Raw genomic sequence first — 19,971 nt, forward strand, 5'->3', positions numbered from 1 at the left:
GACGCCTGGGTGCTGGTGAGCAGGAGGCTGCGGAACTCGTGGAAGCTGCCTGGCTTCACGATGCTTATCGACATCGGACCGATGCTGCCCTTGCTGCGGTACGACTCGTAGACGTATGATGTCGTACGTAGCATGTCATCCAGCTGTTAGCGAGAGCAAGAGGACAGATCACACACCACAGACAGACAGACAGACAGACAGACAGATCACACACCACAGACAGACAGACAGACAGACACATCACACACGACAGACAGACAGACAGACAGACAGACAGATCACACACCACGTGTGATACACATGCAGAGGATGGACGGATAGAGGGATGCGTGAAGGGATGGATGGACGGATGGGTGCGTAGGTGGATGGATGGATGGATGGATGGATGGATGGATGAGTAGATGTACGTATGGATGAATGGGAACAGATGGAAGTGTGAACAGATAGATGAATAGATGAACGGATGAAAGGATGGATAGATGAATGTATGAATTGGTGTATGGACAGATAGATGGAAGTGTGAATGGATACATCATTGGATAGATATATGGATGAATTGGTGGGTTGATGAAGGGATGAATGGATGGATGTATGAATGGATAAAAGGACGGATGGATGGACGGATGGATAGGTGATTGAATGAATGAAGGATGGATAATGGGTGGATAGGGGAGGAATTAGGACACTTCTAAAATATTGTTTGTTTAATATTTTCAAGATATCATGATATCATCCTCGAACACATTACAATCATCTTCATCGAGAAAACAACAACTGATTTTATGACGACACTATCTCTTTTTAGCAGCAAACAGGAATTCATCATTTTCCGACATGCTAACCCATTCACAAAATGCTCGGTATGGCAAGACGAAAAAACGAAGGCAGACAACGAAAAGCTGATGTTTTGCTGCAGGTTAGGCGTAACGTAAAGCAAGGGTAGCCGACATCGCCGGCACGCACCATGTGCTTTTGTTCCGTAGAGATGTTCAGATGTTTGCGCGCCTCGGCGCCTCCCAGTTCGACGAACACCAGGTAGTACGGCACGGACGAGTCGGTGTTGCCTGCAAAACCAGCGCCGATACCAGGGCGCGAAATTAGCACCGGCCCACCGGCATATGCCGGCAAATTATTTGGAGGGCCAGTAACATTGGCAAAACACCGGCCCTCCGAGCCGGTGGTTTCAGACGTGTTAGCGAATACCTATATTTTTATTTATAGCATTAATGAGCAAACAGCCTACATTACTGTTTTACCTCAAGGATATCACGCCATAATTTATCAACATTTTACACATTTGAAATCGAGAACGCAAGCGTGAAACATAACATTGACAAAAACACTTTGGACATCATTCACGATAAATCTGCATTATAGTCTGTTCAACAGCTACTACGCGATGCCGCACACTACAACATTTTGCGGACAAGCAAGAGTGAAACAGTCTTATCTTTATTTTTGAAAAAAACTATTATTTGTGAGGGCTGGTAAATTATGGTGAGGGCTGGTAAAAAAAAACTGCTTTTACCAGCCCTCTCGGCCGGTGCAAAAAAATCTGAATTTCATGCCCTAGATACACATATCCCACGTTATCATAATGCGTACGAAAGTCCATAGCACCCGGCATCCTCAGTGGGGCCTCTCAAACGATTCCAGTCAATTCGGAGCAAGAGATTCGATAGAGCAGAGGTTGAAAAGTGGTGCACCGTGGCACGCACGCATGAAATACCTTGAAGTGTGTCCATTAGCACGCTCTCACAGCACGTGTAGTCGATAACTTTACAGTGGTGCCACCTGTAGGCGCAGTGCACCAACGCTTGGTAGAATGAGTCTTCACTCGTCTTCTCGCCTCTTACGTTGAGCAGCTGTCCTTTCCTGCGTGACAAAACAACAACGAACGTCGTCAGCTTAGCATTAATAGCACGACTTTGTGTTATTAATGCATGTTGACGATGAAACAGCGCAAACATGGCCAGCTTAGGGTTAGTAGCGCGATTACGTGGTCATTTCACTACAATACTGCATACGGATCTAACGCCACCACATCGATTAAGATTATTACGAGGTTCACCGATCGTCATCTTGAGATCAGATTATTTCTCTGAATTTATAGAAATTTTTCCTCATACATGAACAGCAAATGTCTGGGTCTTTGTTACATGGTTTTTGATAATTTGAGCTCAGAATGATGCATTTTGATCTGTAAAACTGGAACGTGAAATACTCTCGTTGCATTCCTCACTGTGTTCTCACACTGTATCCCATACATAGTGTGTTCGAATGAAAGAATTAACCACTATGTCTGAGCATGAAAACTAAGGCCCCCTTTCAGATATTGTCGCTAGGTCAGTCCACTCAGACAAGTTTATACATGCTTTTAATGCATGAATGGCAAATTTTCCACTTTGTGGCACGTTTTTTCAACATGGGTTTTAGAATGCACCTATTACAACACAGATTGGTTAGAGCTACTAGTCATGCTCACCAGACGGATGAGTCACATGACATCACACTCACCTGTAGAGAAACTCGATGACTGGACACTCGTTGAAGAAGCGAACGACCTTCACAATGTCGCCAAACCGGTAGCGGTAGAGTCCGCTCATGTTGGTGATCACAAGTTCATAGCTCTCACCTACCTTCGCCTGAAAGCCAGTCGAAACGTGTTGGTGTCACAAGTAAAAGAAGATTTATTTATGCACAGCCTGTGCTAAGATCATTCTCATGAACTTATGTACAGATGGTTTTGGAATATGTTAAAATCAGACTTTACGATAATACTGAGAGTACTACCGTGAAAACTGTTGCTAACAGGTTAATTACATAGACTCATCACATAATAAAATTGCTCTCGATATTATGTACAGCTATTCTGCGCGTACACTCACAGAGCAATATATAGCTTTCAACATCATCCTATATAAGAATGACATCCCAGATTATGATGGACTTCACAGAACGATATATAATTAGACAACAGTCACATCACAGAACTCGCTACATTATACAAAGAAAGACCAAAATACAAGCATCGCAGCACATCATACTGTAGCTGATCAAGTAGCATCGTTGTGACGAGCCATCGGAACTGACTCACCTGTTCGGCAAAAATGGTTTTCGGCTGCTCCTGGTCCTGCGCCTCTAGCGGGATGAGCTCGTAGAAAGTGATGTTCGGCACCAGCACATAGTGCGGATCCTCCTCCTTGGGCCACAGGTTGAGTCCTACAGCACAAAGCCACAAAACACATATGGTGACAGACATGCACACATGCACACACGCACACTGATGTGCAAACACGGCTTCTTACAAAGATGACTGCCTGACCTTCACAAGATGGCATCCCTAGGTCCTCATTCTATATTCTACATGTAAATAATCATACTATCTACAATTATCTATCCTGATGTTGTTGTGGATATTATATATATATATGTATATTCTGCAAGCGTAAGGCCATCTGATGACTCAGCTACAGCTAAACAAAACCCTATAATTTATGTATAAATTACATCAACATACCGAGGATGACGTCAACCAGGATGACATGTAAGTGACACCTGGCAGCTGGACCACACCCAAATAAAACTCCCACAATTAACACCACAATCAACACGCATGACGTACACCAGAGCACGACGTCATCCACACGCGAGGGCGCCACCTCGCGATGGCAGCGGCGGCGGCGGCGGAGAAGGGGAGCACTTACCGACGAGTGTCTCGGTGGCGGCGTACGCGGGCGAGTAGAGCGGCGTGCCGCGCGTGTATCGCTCCTCGAGCGCGCGCGCGTAGGTGGCGCTGGCGCCGGACGTTGCGCAGACGACGACGAGCGCATGGTGCCAGACGCGGCGCGCGATGCCGACGAAGCCACGCTCAAACTCCAACGCCAGGTGCATCGCGCGGCACGGGTGCGGCCGCAGAAGCTGCGCAGGTAACCACGGTTATGCGGGCAGTGCGCATACATGTTCGAATGTTAATTACGACGTTGAGGATTAAATTTGATATTTTCTCCATTGAGAAGCTAGAATTAGAACTTCTTTAAATTAATTTAAAGAAAATTTGAAGGAAAATTAATCTTAAGAAAAATAGCAAATTTATTATTCATTAATTATAATTTCATCTATCTTATATAATTATTTTATTACTTGAAATATTACATAATTGAAGTATTAATGAGCACACACAGATGTGGATGATGATAAAGAAATGAAAAAAAATCGATTGCCACCTTATTGAGTTCGGCCCTTGTTTCATCGGTGATGTTCAGATCAGGGTTGACTCTCCCCAGCCTGATGTCTGTCACAAGGTCGCTCCAGTTGTTCTCCAGCGACACAAATGCATAGTAGACGATGGAGGCAAAATTTGCTTCAAGTTTCTCTGCAGCAAGCAAAAGTGAAATGCAGCCATTCTGCAGGTTTTCGACAAAGTCACATACAGTCAAATCTGTGATAGCGGCCACCTCTATTGAATGGACACCTGTCTATAAAGGACGGTCTTGATGTTGCCATTAAGTGGCAGTTATAAAGTTAAACCACCTCAATAGAATGCACACCTGCCTAAAAAGAACACTTGCCATTTCCATTGAGTGGCATTTATACGAATTATATAATGAATCTACATCATGTGAATCTCCATGTGGTCAAGAGCAACACTTGCCTATCTATTCTATGTAGACTATGTAGACAGATGGCAGCACTTACCTACATAGGGGTCAAGCAGACCGAATAGTAGATGGATGTAGAGTGCCTCTGGTTCGGTCGTGATGGAAGCGGCAGCTGCCGGGGTCGTGTAGTTAACCTGCAGACGATCTGCAATGTGGAACACCATCTCCCACCTGATATAACAACAGCTACGCCCTCTTCTGGCCAGAATAATAAATAAAGCAAAAATAATTACATCAAGCTATCCCTCCCAAGAATAGCATTGTTAAATCTCGCTTAGTACCGCACACGTGTATCCAAGTAGTGGAACAAAATGCCAACCTTTCCGTATTATTGCTAGCCTCCTCATTATCACGCAATCACTAACATCTCTGTCTGAGCAAGCGCATATTAAACCAAGATGAACGAGTTGCCTTTCAGCCTCAATGATCGTTTACAAGGTCGCCGGCTGGGCGCCGCAGCGTGGGAGCGAGATACGCACCGATGCCAGTGCTGTGAGGATTCGAGGCGGGCCCGACGGGTATGTTGCCTTCTGAGAGGCGCCAACGGGCCGAGTAGGTAAACTGCAGCGACTTCTGCAGTCCGTAGCTCTGCGGAAAGTAGGTCTTCATCACGTTGAACACGGGGAGAAGTCCCTGAAATGGAGGAGCGCAGACGAGCATTAGACAACGAGTGGCTCGTGGCAGACGAACAAAGCTTGTTGGTGTCGTCGTCGGCGGTCATCCGGTCATGGTCTTCACCGAAGTGTAGCATGTACTCAGTATTTCACACCACCAGCAAGGTGAACCTCATCTCCATTTACATCAACAGATATATCAACTTGTTGAGATCTCAGTATGCACACGCCGCCATCATCACCATCATTAACCCAAGGCCATCCGCAATTTCTAAACCTAACCCAACCTTACATCTAACACCAATCTAACCTGACTTATAGCTGGGCGTGTTTTTGTGGTGATGATGATGATGATGATGAAGAAAGTACATGTACTGTGGTGCTAAGGTAGACTTGAACCAAATCTATCTCTAATCTTTGGGGAAAAAATGGCCGATGTAGCATTTGCACAACCGGAGGATGACCTTCGGCATTTCACAAAACAGACGCAGTGTAGTCTTGTTCCAACAATCATCTTTACCAAAGTCTAGCACTCATCCATGCACACACGCACACATTCACGCACACACCAGGGTTCGAATTTTGGCTGAAAATCTAGTGGACAGCAAGACCACCAACTTCAGAAAGTCGGTGGTCCTGCACAAAAGTTGGTGGTCCGCTTATTTACTAGCAGTGAGTAACAAAATAGTATATAAAAATAACCATTGGCATTAACAGCATACATGTAACATAGAGTTGGTCAAATAATATATTTCAAGCTCTAGAAATGTCGGGGGAGCTTCTGGGAAAGGTTTTACTTTCGTTTTTCTCCTCCCCAGTCCTGGGTACCCCATGCATAGATCAATGCTGCCGCACATCCGCAAAGTTACAAGTGCCTAGAATCTTGAAGTATATACACACTATTACAGTTTACATTGCTTCTAGATATCTAACTGAATTAAAATAGTCCACTTTCTACGTAAAGAAAAGTAACGTATTCAATTAACAGCTTTGATTACGTGCGTGTCAGGTGTCACTGGTCGTACCCTCACTCCCCACGATAACCCCTGCGACATATGAACTTATAATATTGTTATGCGGTCATAAAAACACTCGGCTACGCTACATGCTGTAATCGATTTCTTAGACTGTCACGAGGTTTTGTTTGTGTGGCGAATCATGATTGGAGGATGTTTTGGATACCCCGTCTACGTTCAGGAATGGAGCGTATTAGAATGCGCTCCCATTTACAAGTCTGTTTAAACTTCCGTTGCGATAACCGGAGTATTTCAGCGTAATATGAGGGGGAAAAGTGCGGGTCAGGAGGACCGGCAGTTTCGTAGAGGTGGTGGCCGAAGCAAAAACTTGGTGGCCTCGGGCCTCCGGGTCGGCACTAATTTCGAACGCTGGCACACACGCACGCGCGTGCACGCACATGTATGTAATCTTCTCACCTTCAGGAAGAATTGTCCGACGTAAGCCCTGTCGACCGGGATGGCCTTCGAATGACCGGTGGTCGTGCCAGAAGTGACTCCGAGCAATTTCGGCCGATCTGGAAGCATCACGTTCACCTCTCCTCTCGCCGTCCGCTTGATAAGATCCTACGACGGCAATGGAAACGCGTGTAAATCTCCACCGGAGGGCATGAGTGTAGCGGTGAGGTGTAAGTACCATATTGTTCTCTCTCACCGCCGTCCTCACGGTTTTCTTACATTATTCTTTTTGCATTATACAGAGATTGTTATAGGGATTCCTAAGCCTGATGGTCGAAAAAATTTCAGTGAGAGTTGAAAGTATTTATTGACAACTGAAAAAAAAATCTAAACATTTACTGTAGACTTAGATTTGGGATACCGCCATCATGATCAACAGGTACTTATCTGTGCAGCGATCTTACCTCATAGTGGCTGTACTCTGTGAGCGGGTGCTGTTCCACAAACTGCTGACGGTTTGTGATGGTGGCAAACTTGTGTTCCCTGCCATATTCGGTGTTTTTCCTCCTTCTCAGCTCCTTCAGTAGAAGCTTCTCCTGCGGCACGTACAGTCAATCCCATGAGTCAGTATTCAAACATTAAAGTCGGCATCCCTGCCCCTAAGGTACGCGGATGAGATTGCTACATGTGACCTAGTTCTAGATACTACAGTCAAATTTGTAGATAAGAGCCCAGACAGCAAAGGGCAGCCCCATCTGTGTCTTGTATAGACAGGTGTACATATGATGGTCACTCAAGCCTAGAGTGTCTTTATTGGAATGGGACCCATTCTAGAGAAATGTTTGCTAATACAGGCGTCACTGTACTGCAACGAGTGCAGATATTTGCAGTATGTAGTGCAGTGAAGGCTATAATAACTATAGCTATTTGCCCAGATTTCTCTGGCAAAGGATGTCTTTACAGTGAGCTTGATCTTGTTGTGCATTGCTTGCATGTTATGTTGTCAGTGAGTATGTGGACAGCTAGATAAGTGTGATGGAAAACAAGTTGTGTGGAAAACAACACAGCAATGTGCAACACGCGTGCACGTGCACACACACAAGCACATGCCTGCCCGTGTGCGCGTACACACACCCGCGCACGTGCACGCACACACACACACACACACACACACACACACACACACACACACCTGTGTTACTTTCACATTCTTTGTGCTCAGTTCCAGTTTTTTATATGCAATCTTGCTCAGAATCGAACAACCCAGCGATTGCAGGTATTGGCAAATCATGGACGAGTAGGTGTGGTAGATGGACACTGGCCACTTAGAATTCAGGTCCACAGCCAACATTGCCACGATGAGCGTACAAAGAGCCAGCAGAGCTGAAACGTTAGAAAGAAAATAACGATAAAACCCATAACCATGTAAACCTATACAGTTCACCTCCTAGTTGTTTATTTCTACGAGGCGTACACGATCTGCAGATATTTGCGTCAGTACAGATTATTATCATTCATATTGTCTATACTCATATAGCATGACTAGTATAGATACAGATGCCGACACAGAGAGTATTTCGTACACACTGATGAGGCTGAGAGGGTCTATGTGCCCCAGGGTACTGCCGGAACGTAACCTGAGTATGGTCCGGTATACCGGAATGTACCTTGGTACCAGAGCATATAAATCAACGTGATTAGATAATAATATATATATATAAGTGTAAGTGTGCACACTGCAGCCGCGTGAGGAATGGCGGCAGTCAGTATTTGTTGCACATAGGATTTGGACGGAATTTACAGGAAACTGTCTGCAATAACAGGTGAAAGAGAGTATAGAAACATTAAGAATTTGGTAGTAAATAGATTTCGTATTTATTTAGCATTATATTTTATTGAAACGCTTCAAGTGCCTGTGGACATAGACCCTATATGAGCTGCACGCGTGATTTTTTTTCCTAGGTCAATCAAGAACATAGGGCTCTATAGTGAGCGCTGCCATTGGTTGATACAAATCACGTGCCTCAAACTCCTGTTTTATGGTGCATTCACTGCATTCTGACCCTAACCCTAACCCTAACCCAAACCCTATTTAAAAATATATATAACAAATATAATTTTTAATTGTAAAACTCAATTGTTGTTATTAAATTGTTGTAAATAAATCATATAAATATTTGCGTTAATTAAAAAAAAAAGGTTAAACGGATAAAGATAGAAAAATACAGAAAACAGGAAAATAATTAAAAAAAGGATGGGATTCGATCCACCGACCAAGCTTTGAATTGAGTGCTGTACTCGCTCGGCTATTGAGGGATATTGGAATTATGAATTTTGGATGTGCTATGAATATGACGACACTGTGACGTCATTGAGCGACGAAACAAGCTCAACCAATAGCAGCGCTCACTATATGTTCTTGATTGACCTAGGGAAAAAAATCACGCGAGCTGCACGCACACGTACTAGACCCAAACTCCACGACAGATGGCGCTCTCGCTCTGGCTCAATTCTACTGATTATCCTGAGTGTGGGAAGGGGCACTGGCACTGCATGCAGTTTGCACTAGACCCTTTGTGTCCTAATTTAAAAAAATTAAATTGTGCCCTATTTTGTGCCCAAGGCTAAATTGTGCCCTAACATTTTTTTTATTCTGATGTTATTTTATGTGCCCTAAAAACACATCAGAATATATAAATTATTAGGGCACGATTTATTATTGGTCTACACGCACACTAGCTCTAGTAACGTACTGTACGCGGGCTATAGTTACTAGAGTAGAGCTACACCACACGACATTTCCACATTACATTGCGCGACTTTCAAAACCAAAATAAAAACAAAGCTAGGGTAATTTCTCAAAACTACTTACCAAACGACAGCCTATAAAGTAGACCGGCTTCGTCGTATGTGAACACATAATCTACAACTAGATTATTGCAAAAAGTTGCAGCCACAAAGGCTACCAATATACTAAAACTGAACGACAGAGCCATGATCGTATCAAGAGCGCTTGATCGCCATCCAAACACGCGAACCACGCTACTAGACTGACACCACGTTTCTGTTTGAGGACAAAGTCTGTGGTTATTTACGAATGATGGGGAGGGGTGTCGGTCCAAACTACACACCCTTGCCCACAATCTCCCGGCCGTATAAAACTAATCGGACATTATATATGATACACAACTCTATATAAAATGGTTGCTCTATAAATTTGTATGCATATATATTCACGATGTTATCAGTCAAGAGTGTACCGAATTATTTTTACATGTAATTGAATTATGAACTACGGGCGACCGGTCATGCATTTCAGGCTACAACCGGGTGAATCATGTGGCTAAATAAACGTTACCAACCAATGATAACGCCATAGATGAAAACATGTCTGCGCCCATGATGGAGTGTAATTCAACTATGCTTCAACTTTTATCCGATTATGATAAATTACGTGGTAAGCCACGATGCCTTTGATTGAGTGTCTCGTAGTGACTATCATACTTATCGTTTTTCTTCACAAATTCTTATTTAATACCTTACATTTCCTAACCTAACACTGTAGTATGTGCAACAAGCCAACATGCATCATGATACTGATTATGATAATCATAATGATAGCTCCAAGAAACGGTATTGCTAGGGTTAGAAATACAAGGTTGTATATTGACGTCAGTCACACAGCCTGGTCAGGGTTTGCACTGCCCTGCATAGATTACTTAGACACTCACATGATAACAGACACTGATAATGATATATAACGATCACCAGGCAGATCACTGACACTGGAAAGTGGAAAGAATTCCAGTTGATTAATTATATAAATATATACACACAAAAATGTCAAAAATAATGTTCGTTTTATAGGTCAAACCGAAATGCCGTGTCGTGAGGACAGTTCACGTTTCTGGGATCTAGTCGTCATCACAACGGCAGACGAAGACCAAAAGCTTGCATACGAGAAACAAATCAAAGCTAAACGCAAGCGGAAGGAATTGCCACCAATTGCAATTCATGTGTTTGCCGATCCCCCGGGTCCAAAAATAGGTACTGTAGTTATTATTATTTATTCATCGTACATATAGTCTGTGGTTGATAAGTCTATGATTAAAAGTAACAATTCAATGCAAGGTTCCCCTGTTGTCACTTGCAACATATGCATTGGCGATAGACAGAAAATTCAATTGAATATATACTACAGTTAAAACTCAATTTAAAATATTCCGAATTAACAAACAAGCCTTGTGTTTGCAGGCAATGGCGGATCCACGTTCCATGCATTGTTGCTGTTGCGGGACATAGAGGGCAGCAGTGTTGAAAATAAGCACATACTGCTCATTCATGCAGGCGGTCAGAGCAAGAGGCTCCCAAGTGCCACCGTGGTTGGCAAGATTTTCACTGCTCTACCTTTCGGTAGGAATTTAATGGATGTATTTAAAGGAATAATAGGCCCATTGATTATGCAATGTTGACGAATGCTAGAGTAACTGGCACCTTGTGTAGTTAATAAGTACATTACCTTATAGCCAAACGCGTATTAGTTTGTCCAATTATCACTTGCGCTTCATAAAACAAAGACTTAAAATCGTTGTTGATATGATATACGTTATCATTTACGTGCCGGCAAATGTCTAATCCAGAGTCAAGCGATGGCATAAACATTTGTGGGCCCGTATCTTCTTGGACGGCCAGATGAATACGGACCGTGTCAGCTCTGTAACACTGGCACATGGACTAAACATCGAAATTAGATAAAACACACGTACTAATCACTGGACCGCACGTGGACCACCCTGACAATATAAGTTCCTTATCACGGTCCATGTTTACGAAAGTCACTGATGATAGCATTGCTACGGCTGAGCCTAGCGTGCAAATTTGCGCGATATGTACATATATGCATAATACGAGCGCCACCTAATGGACGGTATTGTACTCGTTCCTATAATAATCAGTTTGTGTACACGCCCGCCATCTTTGGTTGTTCTCCACGTTATATGGTGTCAGAAATTGTGTTTTCACAATGAATGCCGGACCGTTTAGACGCCCTAAGGAATTGAAACTCACAGGCAATGTGAGTGAGAACTGAAAAAGTTCAAACAGGATATGAAATTTTCGCTGTCGGCGTGTGGTATCGATGATGCAAGCGACCAACGAAAGGTCAGTTATTGCTCAATGTGATCGGACCAGACGGACTTGAGCTGTATAAATACTTTCACGTGGGAGAATGAGGCGATGAACTGAAACAGAAAGAAGTGTGTGATAAGTTCGAAACGCATTGCAACCCAAAGAAAAACGAAACGTACGAAGGCATTTGTTCAAGTGTCGCGTACAGAATGATAACGAATCAGTGGATCAGTTTGCCTGACTTACGTAGACTTGCCAAATCATGCGGATTCGATGCTTTGGAGCAATCCCTCATTAGAGATCAGATCGTGTCAGGTGTGCGAGACTTCACATCAAAAACGGCTACTTTCGAGAACCTGAGTTATCGCTGGCTAGAGCGGTGCAGATTTGCGAGCTGCTGAAGTAAGCAAAATGCATGTGCAAGATTTGAAACTTGCGACACCACATTCCGAGTAACTCTAATGTCGTTCATCGCTATTGGCCCGTGTCCCGTGCACGTGGTTCATGCGAAGAGGACAACGTCGGTGGACACAAAGGAGGGGCAGGTCTAGGCCTGAAATGATGGAGAAGAAAGCCCAGCCAGGACCCCCATGTTCAAAATGTGGATATGCATACCACAAGTCAGGACAGTGTCCAGCGTTGGATAGAAATTGTAGTAAGTGTAAGAGACGGGGACACTTTGCAAAGTGTTGTAGATCGGCTGTTTCAAAAGCATGTCACTTGGTTGAAGAATCGGACAGTAATGATGAACAAGACGACTATGGGTTGTTCATTGACATGATACACACTGATTCGGTGACAGCAACTCAGAGAAACCAGTGGCAAGTTAATGTGGAATTGGAAAAGCAACCAGTTTCATTCAAGTTAGATACAGGGGCAGAGATTAACTGTATTCCGAGAACATTGTGTGACCAATTGAACATTGCACACTCCATCAAGCCATCCAGTGTGAAGCTTGTTGGCTACTTTGGACAAAAGCGGAAGCCGTGTGGAAAGGTGACACTCAACGTCAAATATAAAGATGGTATATTCCCGACGGAATTCCATGTAATTGACGGAATGGTGGCCAGGTGAGACCTGTTCTTGGACTCCACATGTTTGCACCTGAAGCTCATTGAGAGAGTGTATGCAGTCAGAGAATACATGGAACCAGAGAACAGGCCAGAGGAAATTCTGGACAAATACACAGATGTGTTTGATCATCTGGGTTGTCTGCCAACTACTTATGACATTAAAATTGATGAGACGGTATCACCAGTTGTACATCCGCCCAGGCGAGTGCCCTATGCCTTGAGAGACAAAGTGAAGGCACAGTTGAAGAAAATGACACAAGAAGGAATTATAGAACCTGTTGAAGAACCTAGTGAATGGGTCAATTCCATGGTGGTGATTGAGAAAACGAATGGGAGTTTGCGCATTTGCATCGACCCGAAGGACTTGAACCGAGCTATTAAACGGGAGCATCACCCTATGAAAGCACTGGATGAAGTCGCGTCCAAATTGTCTGGAGCACAGTACTTCAGTGTTTTGGATGCTGGACAAGCATACTACCAAGTGCCTGTTACCCAGCGGAGTGCCAAGCTGTTGACGTTCAATACGCCGTCGGACCGACATCGTTTAAACGCATGGCATTCGGTATAAAATCAGCTCCGGAAGTGTGGCAGAGAATTGCGTCACAGATGTTTGACGACATGGATGGAGTCGAGGTGATTATGGACGATATCTTGATATGGGGAAAAACCATCCAGGAACACAATGCGAGACTTCATACAGTGTTCGCCCGTGTCCGTGAGTATAACCTCACACTGAATCGTGCGAAATGCAAAGTTGGACTGACATCAGTCGCATACATGGGCAACGTGCTGACACGAGATGGACTACAAGTGTCGGAAGAGCGCATAACAGCAATCACGCAGATGGAAACGCCAAAGGACAAAACTGCGTTTGCAGCGATTTCTAGGAATGGTGAATTTTGTTGGAAAATTCCTTTCCTAACCTCTCCAAGCGGAGTGAGCCATTGCGTGAGTCTGCTACGGAAAGATTGTAGCATGGCACTGGGATGAGCGTCACCAGGCGAGTATAGATGACCTCAAATCAGCCCTGACGAGGCACCAGTTCTTGCTTACTACAACCCAGAGGAAGCCGTCACAGTCTCGGTTGACGCTTCTCAGAAGGTTTAGGGGCATGTCTAATTCAGGGAGAAGCCAGTAGCATATGCTTCACGCTCGCTGAGTAGTGCTGAAAGAAATTATGCCAACATTGAACGTGAGATGCTAGCCATTGTATGGGGCTGTACAAAGTCCATGATTACATTTATGGGAGATCGGGCGTGGTTGTGGAAACCGACCATAAGCCATTAGAAGCCCTGCACCGAAAGCTGTTGACATCAGCACCTCCAAGAATACAGAGGTGGCTCATCAGATTGCAGAAATATGATCCTGCAGGTCAGCTATAAACCTGGAAAGCAGATGTTTATGCTGATGCACTAAGTCGAGCTCCATGGGCTTGCCCGAGCAAGAAGGTGAAGAGGATGTTCATGTTCACACAGTGGAAAACATGCCAATCACCGAGGAAAGGTTGAAAGAGTTTCAGCTGGCAACACAACGAGACAGTACTTTACACAGTCTGAAAGAGTACATTGTCATGGGTTGGCCGGAGGAACGGTCAAAAGTATCTGTAGACTGAGACAGTATTGGTCATATCGTGAGGAACTGAGCCTGTAGTAATGGGTTACTACTGAAGTCAGAGAGAATCATTGTGCCAGAGGGTCTTCGTGCGGACATGTTGGATCGTATCCACAGTAGTCATCTAGGTGTTGAGAAGTGCCAGCGGGAGAGCGAGAGATATCCTGTTTTGGCCAAGCTATGAATGACCAGAATAAAGGAGCTAGTGAGTCGATGTGACATTTGTCTGTCATTTCGAAACAAACAGCAGAAGGAACCACTGAAGTCTCATGCGATTCCTCAGAGGCCATGGCAAAAGTCGCAACAGACTTGTTGAAATCGACGGAGTTATGTACATTTGCTTGTAGACTACTACTCGAAGTTTGTCGAGTTTACCAAAGTATCTGACACTAAGAGGCAACTGTGATGGATGCTAAAAGAACAGTTTGCACGTTATGGCCTCCCAGAAAGAAGTCATTTCGATAATGGCCCCAATACTCCAGTGATGTGTTTGCAGAGTTTGCACGCAAATACGAGTTTCAGCATCATACCTCCGCCCCGGAGTACCGCCAAAGCAACGGTATGGCTGAACGGGCTGTGCAGACCTTGAAACGGTTGTTGAAGAAAGCAGGCCAGCTGGACGTGATCCCTACTGGCATATTGGAGTGGAGAAACACCCCCTCCAAGGAATGGCTCACCCAGTCAGATGTTGATGGTCGAGAGAACAAGGTCCCGTCTGCCTGCAACTGGAAGTTTGTTGAAATCACCTAACTTCAACGATAAAACCAGTAACTGAGCAGCTGGAAAAATCAGTCGAAACAACAGCATTATTATGATCATGGTGCCAGAGCACTTCCTCCAATTGCTGTTGGAGAGACAGTGAGAATGCAGCGATGGAAAACTCTGGAGACCAGCTGTTGTGAGGGAGAAGTCAGCAGAGCCGAGATCATTCATAGTCGAGCGAAATGTCGGCAATACAGGAGAAACCGGAAGCATCTTGAAACAGGTGAATCAGCGCGTGGTCGTGCCGGAGGTTCTGGATGTTCCAGATTGGGCGAGAGACAGATGAAGGTAGACCGTGCTATAGTATTTGATCCGATGTAGAGTCGCCAACCTACATGTGCTGGTCCAGTAAGCAGTGCTGTGACTCATAGATCGGAAGCAGCGCCAGTTGTGCTCTACTTTCTGGGAGAGTAATCACACACCGAGTAGATTTAAGGACTTTGGTAGCATGGGCAATATGCCTAAGTCGATCAGTATGTGACAGCTATCAGGAAGGATGCTAGTTGGAAATTAGAGTAGAATAGGATCTGTATTACTTGTTTAAACTTTGAACGTTGAACTGAACCTAGTCATATACAGATTGTATATGTGATTGTAGTATGATTTATTTCAGAAAGTGTAAAGCATACACCGATGTAGTTCTTTATATATTTGATCAGTTAGTTCAAACATAGAAATGGAAACATACATTCACTTTGATGGAACGGATTTGAACATAGAGACATATCGTTAGTACAGTAAAAACATATTCTTAATTTTATTAGTTGAGATTCCTGTAGGAATTAGCACAGAGAGAGTTGGAATTGAGTTAAAGTATAGTTCATACTTGGAAGGGAGATGTGGCGATATGTACAGTATTGATATACGAGCGCCACCTATGGACGAGTATTGTACTGTTCCTATAATAAATCATGTTGTTACACGCCGCCATCTTTGGTTGTTCTCCACGTTATAGAAATGTCCGGGCACTATAAATCTGTATCACACCCGCTTCGTCGGCAGCGGTTTGAAACTGTAAACAACTGATTTTTGACTGCGGATTTCAATTAGACATTCTTAGTAACTTAGCAGTGCATATTGGACAAATCTAATTACGCGTTTGGCTATAAGGTAATGTACTTATTAACTACACAAGGTGCCAGTTACTCTAGCATTCGTCAACATTGCATAATCAATGGATCTATTATTCCTTTAACTTGAACACTGGCTTCAGTGATTAGATTGCCTTTCACCGACACTTGACGATTCTGATGAAATCCTCCAAATGGACTCGCGAAATGTAGCAAATCTGTGTAACCTTTGCATTTTCAGTGCGGAGTTTTGTTCGTTCACACAAGGAGGTATAATGTTTACGTAACCGTGTCATTCTCGGTGTATAACACTCTGTTACGTTAGGCTCACCCATGTATCAGATGTTGGACATGAAGTTGGCCATGTATGCACCGTTCATCCGTCGCATGAAGCCGGGAGTGTTCCTTACATGTGCGGACGATATCGAGGTAGGAGCACGACATCTCCTACTGACGAATCGTTATGGTCTTCTGCCTGGGTTTGTCTGTGTTAACGAGTGAAACAACGTTTGTTGTTTGTTTACTAAAACCCACGAGCTCATCTCACCTTATAACACTTGTCTCAAATCTCTGTATCTCCTGTCATCCCTTACCTTCTAATACCTTAAAGGACAATTGAAGTCAAATTTTCTAACTTCTGTAATGTTTTTATACATAGAAATACATTCAATAACGTATTCCATTTCAAATCCGGCGCCCAATTAGTAATAAACACATGAATAGTAATCTAGGTCATGTGACGTCACGGCCCCAAGGATTTGAAATGGAATACGTTATTGAATGTATTTCTTATGTATAAAAACGTTACAGAAGTTAGAAAATTTGACTTCAATTGTCCTTTAACTGTTTAACTCCCCACGTGCAGGCCTTTATGTCTCTCCTCCTTAACTTGTTTATCTCCCTGCATGCAGGCCTCCTCTCTCTCTCTCTTCCACAGGTGTACGAGCTGGGACGCGACGACGACTGGACCTTCTCCAACCCCGGCTTCACCGCTCTCGCCCACCCTTCACCTCTCTCCACCGGCACAGGACACGGCGTCTTCATACTGCCGCAAGGTGGCGCCACCTCGCACGACGCGGCCACGCGCCCAGGTGGCGCCACGTTCACGAGCGAGTGCCTCGCCGTGCTGCAGAAGCCGACGGAGGCGATGATGCGGGAGCGCGGCGCGGTGCGGCACCACGAGGGGGCGCCGCCGTACGTCTACACGGACAGCGCGTTCTACTTCGATGCCGGCGTCGCCGCGCGACTCCTGCGGTTCCGCGAGCGCGAGGGCGCCGCCGTCGCCGCGTGCGAGATCGACGCGTACGGCGACTTCCTCGCGGCGCTTGGCGCGCGTGCGACGCCGGCCCACGTCCGCGACGCGCGAAACGTCACGACGGACTCCGGCGCCGCCCTGGTGGTGACACGCGAGCGGCTGTTCTGCGCACTCGCGGGCGTGCCCCTTCACGTCGTCGCGCTCAACCGCTCGACGTTCTACCACCTGGGAACGATGCGCGAGTACCTCGGCCACCTGTGCGACGGAGGGGACCTGGCGGGACGTCTTGGATTCGGGAGATTCGTGTTCAGCCTCCAGCTGCGATGCGGCGACGACGCATCGGTGCCCGCCATGAGCGGAGACAAGATGGAGGGACGGCGTCGTGTAGCTGCTAGTGATCGTGGGACAGGTGGGTATCAGGGTGGGGTGGGGGATGAGCAGGGTGGGGCAGGGGATGAGCAGGGTGGGGCAGGAGTCGGTCAGGCCGTGGCGGGAGCCAGACATAGCAGGGTCTCCGTGAAGCCCCGCGCTGCTGTGCAGGGATGCATCATGCACAGCATCCTCGCCGACGGCTCGACCGTGCATCGCCGCAGCGTTGTCGAGTACTGCCGCTTCGAGCGTCCCGTCGTCGTCGGCGACCGCTGCATCGTCAGCAACTGCAGCTTCGTGACGAGTGAAGCAGCGGTGGCGCCCTCTACGCTGCGCGTTCCCACGGGCGCGTTTCTGCACACGGTGCCCGTGCAGCGCGGCGGCCAGCTGTTCTACGCTACCGTGACGCTGCGCACCGACGACGACGTCAAACGCTCCGTCGCCGTGGCGACCGACGGTGGCGCCCTCTCTTACCTCGGAGCGCCGCTGTCCGACTTCCTGCGACCCGCCGCCGATTCTGACGGTGCTGCCACCTGGGGGCAGATTTTCGAAGCGGGCGCGACGGAGTTCAGTCTGTGGACGGCGAAGTTGTTTCCGCTCTCGTCGACGATGGCCGCTTCGTTCGTCTCCGCTCTGTCGCTCCTTCGCTCGGTCGAAGCGGGGGAGCGTGTTTGTCGTTCTGACGGTGCAGACGACGTGTACGTGTCGCTGGCAGACGTGACGCGGATGAAAGACTTGGAAGATCTGTTGCGATATCGAACGGAACTACATGAGAGTATCTTTGCCGGACACAGCCCAGTGTCACATTGACGTGCGGCAAGAATTCGATGAAAATGGACACGAAAATGTGTCATATATTACACAAATAAGCTGTAACATTGATCCACACGTTCATATAGACATATAACATATATATATATATATATATATATATATACATGAATGTGATAGACAAGTAATAATAAGTAATGAATTTTAAATTATTAAAACATAAATATATATATATATATATATATATATATATATATAAATATATATATGTGAAGAAACGAGATAAGAATGTCGGTCTTCAATTGTAAAGTAGCATAATAAAGTTTTATTTCTCATAAAACGTACGAGCATAAGTCAGTGCATGGAAGTACGTGTAGTACACTGACAACTCACACACTGGAGGGGTTAACGACAAGAACTAACTAAACCGAACGCATCCTTGTGTAATCGGACACGCGTGATACAACAACGCAAACTCGTCCAGAACCCACCTATCCGCCCGACCAAGAGAAGAACCACGCACCCTTGGATATTGTCGCCAGGTCCGTCAAGCTATACTAAATTACACATCTTTCACACGTGCGTGCCAAATCGTCGACTTTTTCGGAACTTCGTTGCCAAGCTCCGTATTTTAGAGGGTCCCGACGCTACAGTGATGGGCTAGAGCTGCTTGTATATCATGCCAGACGCGGATCGATCCATACCTGGCGCGCAAATATTTTGCAAAATCGCGAGCGAGCGGGACGCGGGAAACAGGAATCGCTACACGGCGACTCTGCAGGCTGCCGGATCAGAGAAGCTGAGGTGAGACTATAAGGTGAGCGGTTAACGCGAGCAGACGCGACGACCTTCGTCGAACGAACCTAAGCCAGCCGCGCTCTAGGTCGCCGCGTGCGCGTGCCCGCTCCGTCACCGTAGCGCGCTCGCGAAACGACTTCCTAACGAGATTCAAGCGACCTCGCCTACAGCTGGAATGTGTGCCACACCGTACAAAGTGCGCTAGCTAATCGGTTACGTTCGACGACGAGCCGGTGCGACACGTTAACGATGACTCATCATCGTCTGCCTCCCCCTCCCTACGCATGCGGGGGCTGCTGCCTCCCCCCTCCTACGCATGCGGGGGCTGCGGCCTCCCCCCGTCCCTACGCATGCGGGGGCTGCTGCCTCCCCCTCCCTACGCATGCGGGGGCTGCTGCCTCCCCCTCCCTACGCATGCGGGGCGTGCTGCCTCCCCCGTCCCGTACGC

At 46.0% G+C, this 19,971-nt stretch overlaps 2 protein-coding genes across 4 annotated transcripts in view; one reads left to right on the forward strand and one right to left on the reverse strand.

Annotated features, from left to right (window-relative positions):
* The window catches only part of LOC106817379 (GH3 domain-containing protein-like), an 11,623-nt gene extending 1,852 nt beyond the window's left edge, over positions 1–9,771 (reverse strand). The window contains exons 1-13 of one of the 3 annotated variants that reach the window (XM_014822043.1): positions 9,560–9,771; positions 7,880–8,070; positions 7,152–7,283; positions 6,709–6,855; positions 5,141–5,294; positions 4,699–4,806; positions 4,227–4,375; positions 3,708–3,921; positions 3,098–3,222; positions 2,518–2,645; positions 1,730–1,875; positions 964–1,064; positions 6–143 (exon numbers count right to left, since the gene is read on the reverse strand). In XM_014822043.1, coding sequence (XP_014677529.1) covers positions 6–143; positions 964–1,064; positions 1,730–1,875; positions 2,518–2,645; positions 3,098–3,222; positions 3,708–3,921; positions 4,227–4,375; positions 4,699–4,806; positions 5,141–5,294; positions 6,709–6,855; positions 7,152–7,283; positions 7,880–8,070; positions 9,560–9,683 — 1,857 coding nt within the window. In that variant the 5' untranslated portion in view covers positions 9,684–9,771. The remainder of the gene's footprint in view (positions 1–5; positions 144–963; positions 1,065–1,729; positions 1,876–2,517; positions 2,646–3,097; positions 3,223–3,707; positions 3,922–4,226; positions 4,376–4,698; positions 4,807–5,140; positions 5,295–6,708; positions 6,856–7,151; positions 7,284–7,879; positions 8,071–9,559) is intronic. The other 2 variants (XM_014822042.1, XM_014822044.1) reach the window with 2 other exon arrangements.
* A 235-nt stretch (positions 9,772–10,006) lies between these two features.
* On the forward strand, positions 10,007–18,850 carry LOC106817377 (fucose-1-phosphate guanylyltransferase-like). Its single transcript, XM_014822040.1, has 5 exons — positions 10,007–10,144; positions 10,555–10,734; positions 10,942–11,100; positions 16,656–16,759; positions 17,268–18,850. The coding sequence occupies exons 1-5, from the start codon at positions 10,075–10,077 to the stop codon at positions 18,762–18,764; spliced, it is 2,010 nt and encodes a 669-aa protein (XP_014677526.1). The 5' UTR covers positions 10,007–10,074; the 3' UTR covers positions 18,765–18,850.
* Positions 18,851–19,971: the final 1,121 nt, after the last annotated feature.

This window comes from Priapulus caudatus, unplaced genomic scaffold, assembly GCF_000485595.1.
Source record: "Priapulus caudatus unplaced genomic scaffold, Priapulus_caudatus-5.0.1 Scaffold1708, whole genome shotgun sequence".
Lineage (NCBI taxonomy): Eukaryota > Metazoa > Priapulida > Priapulimorpha > Priapulimorphida > Priapulidae > Priapulus > Priapulus caudatus.

Excerpts from the sequence above, each read along its gene's own strand:
- LOC106817377 (XM_014822040.1), top strand. The coding sequence starts at position 10,075 with ATGTCTGCGCCCATGATGGAGTGTAATTCAACTATGCTTCAACTTTTA. Across the intron at positions 10,145-10,554 it reads CGATTATGATAAATTACGTG|GTCAAACCGAAATGCCGTGT; the intron begins GTAAGCCACGAT and ends TTCGTTTTATAG. Across the intron at positions 16,760-17,267 it reads CATGTGCGGACGATATCGAG|GTGTACGAGCTGGGACGCGA; the intron begins GTAGGAGCACGA and ends TCTCTTCCACAG.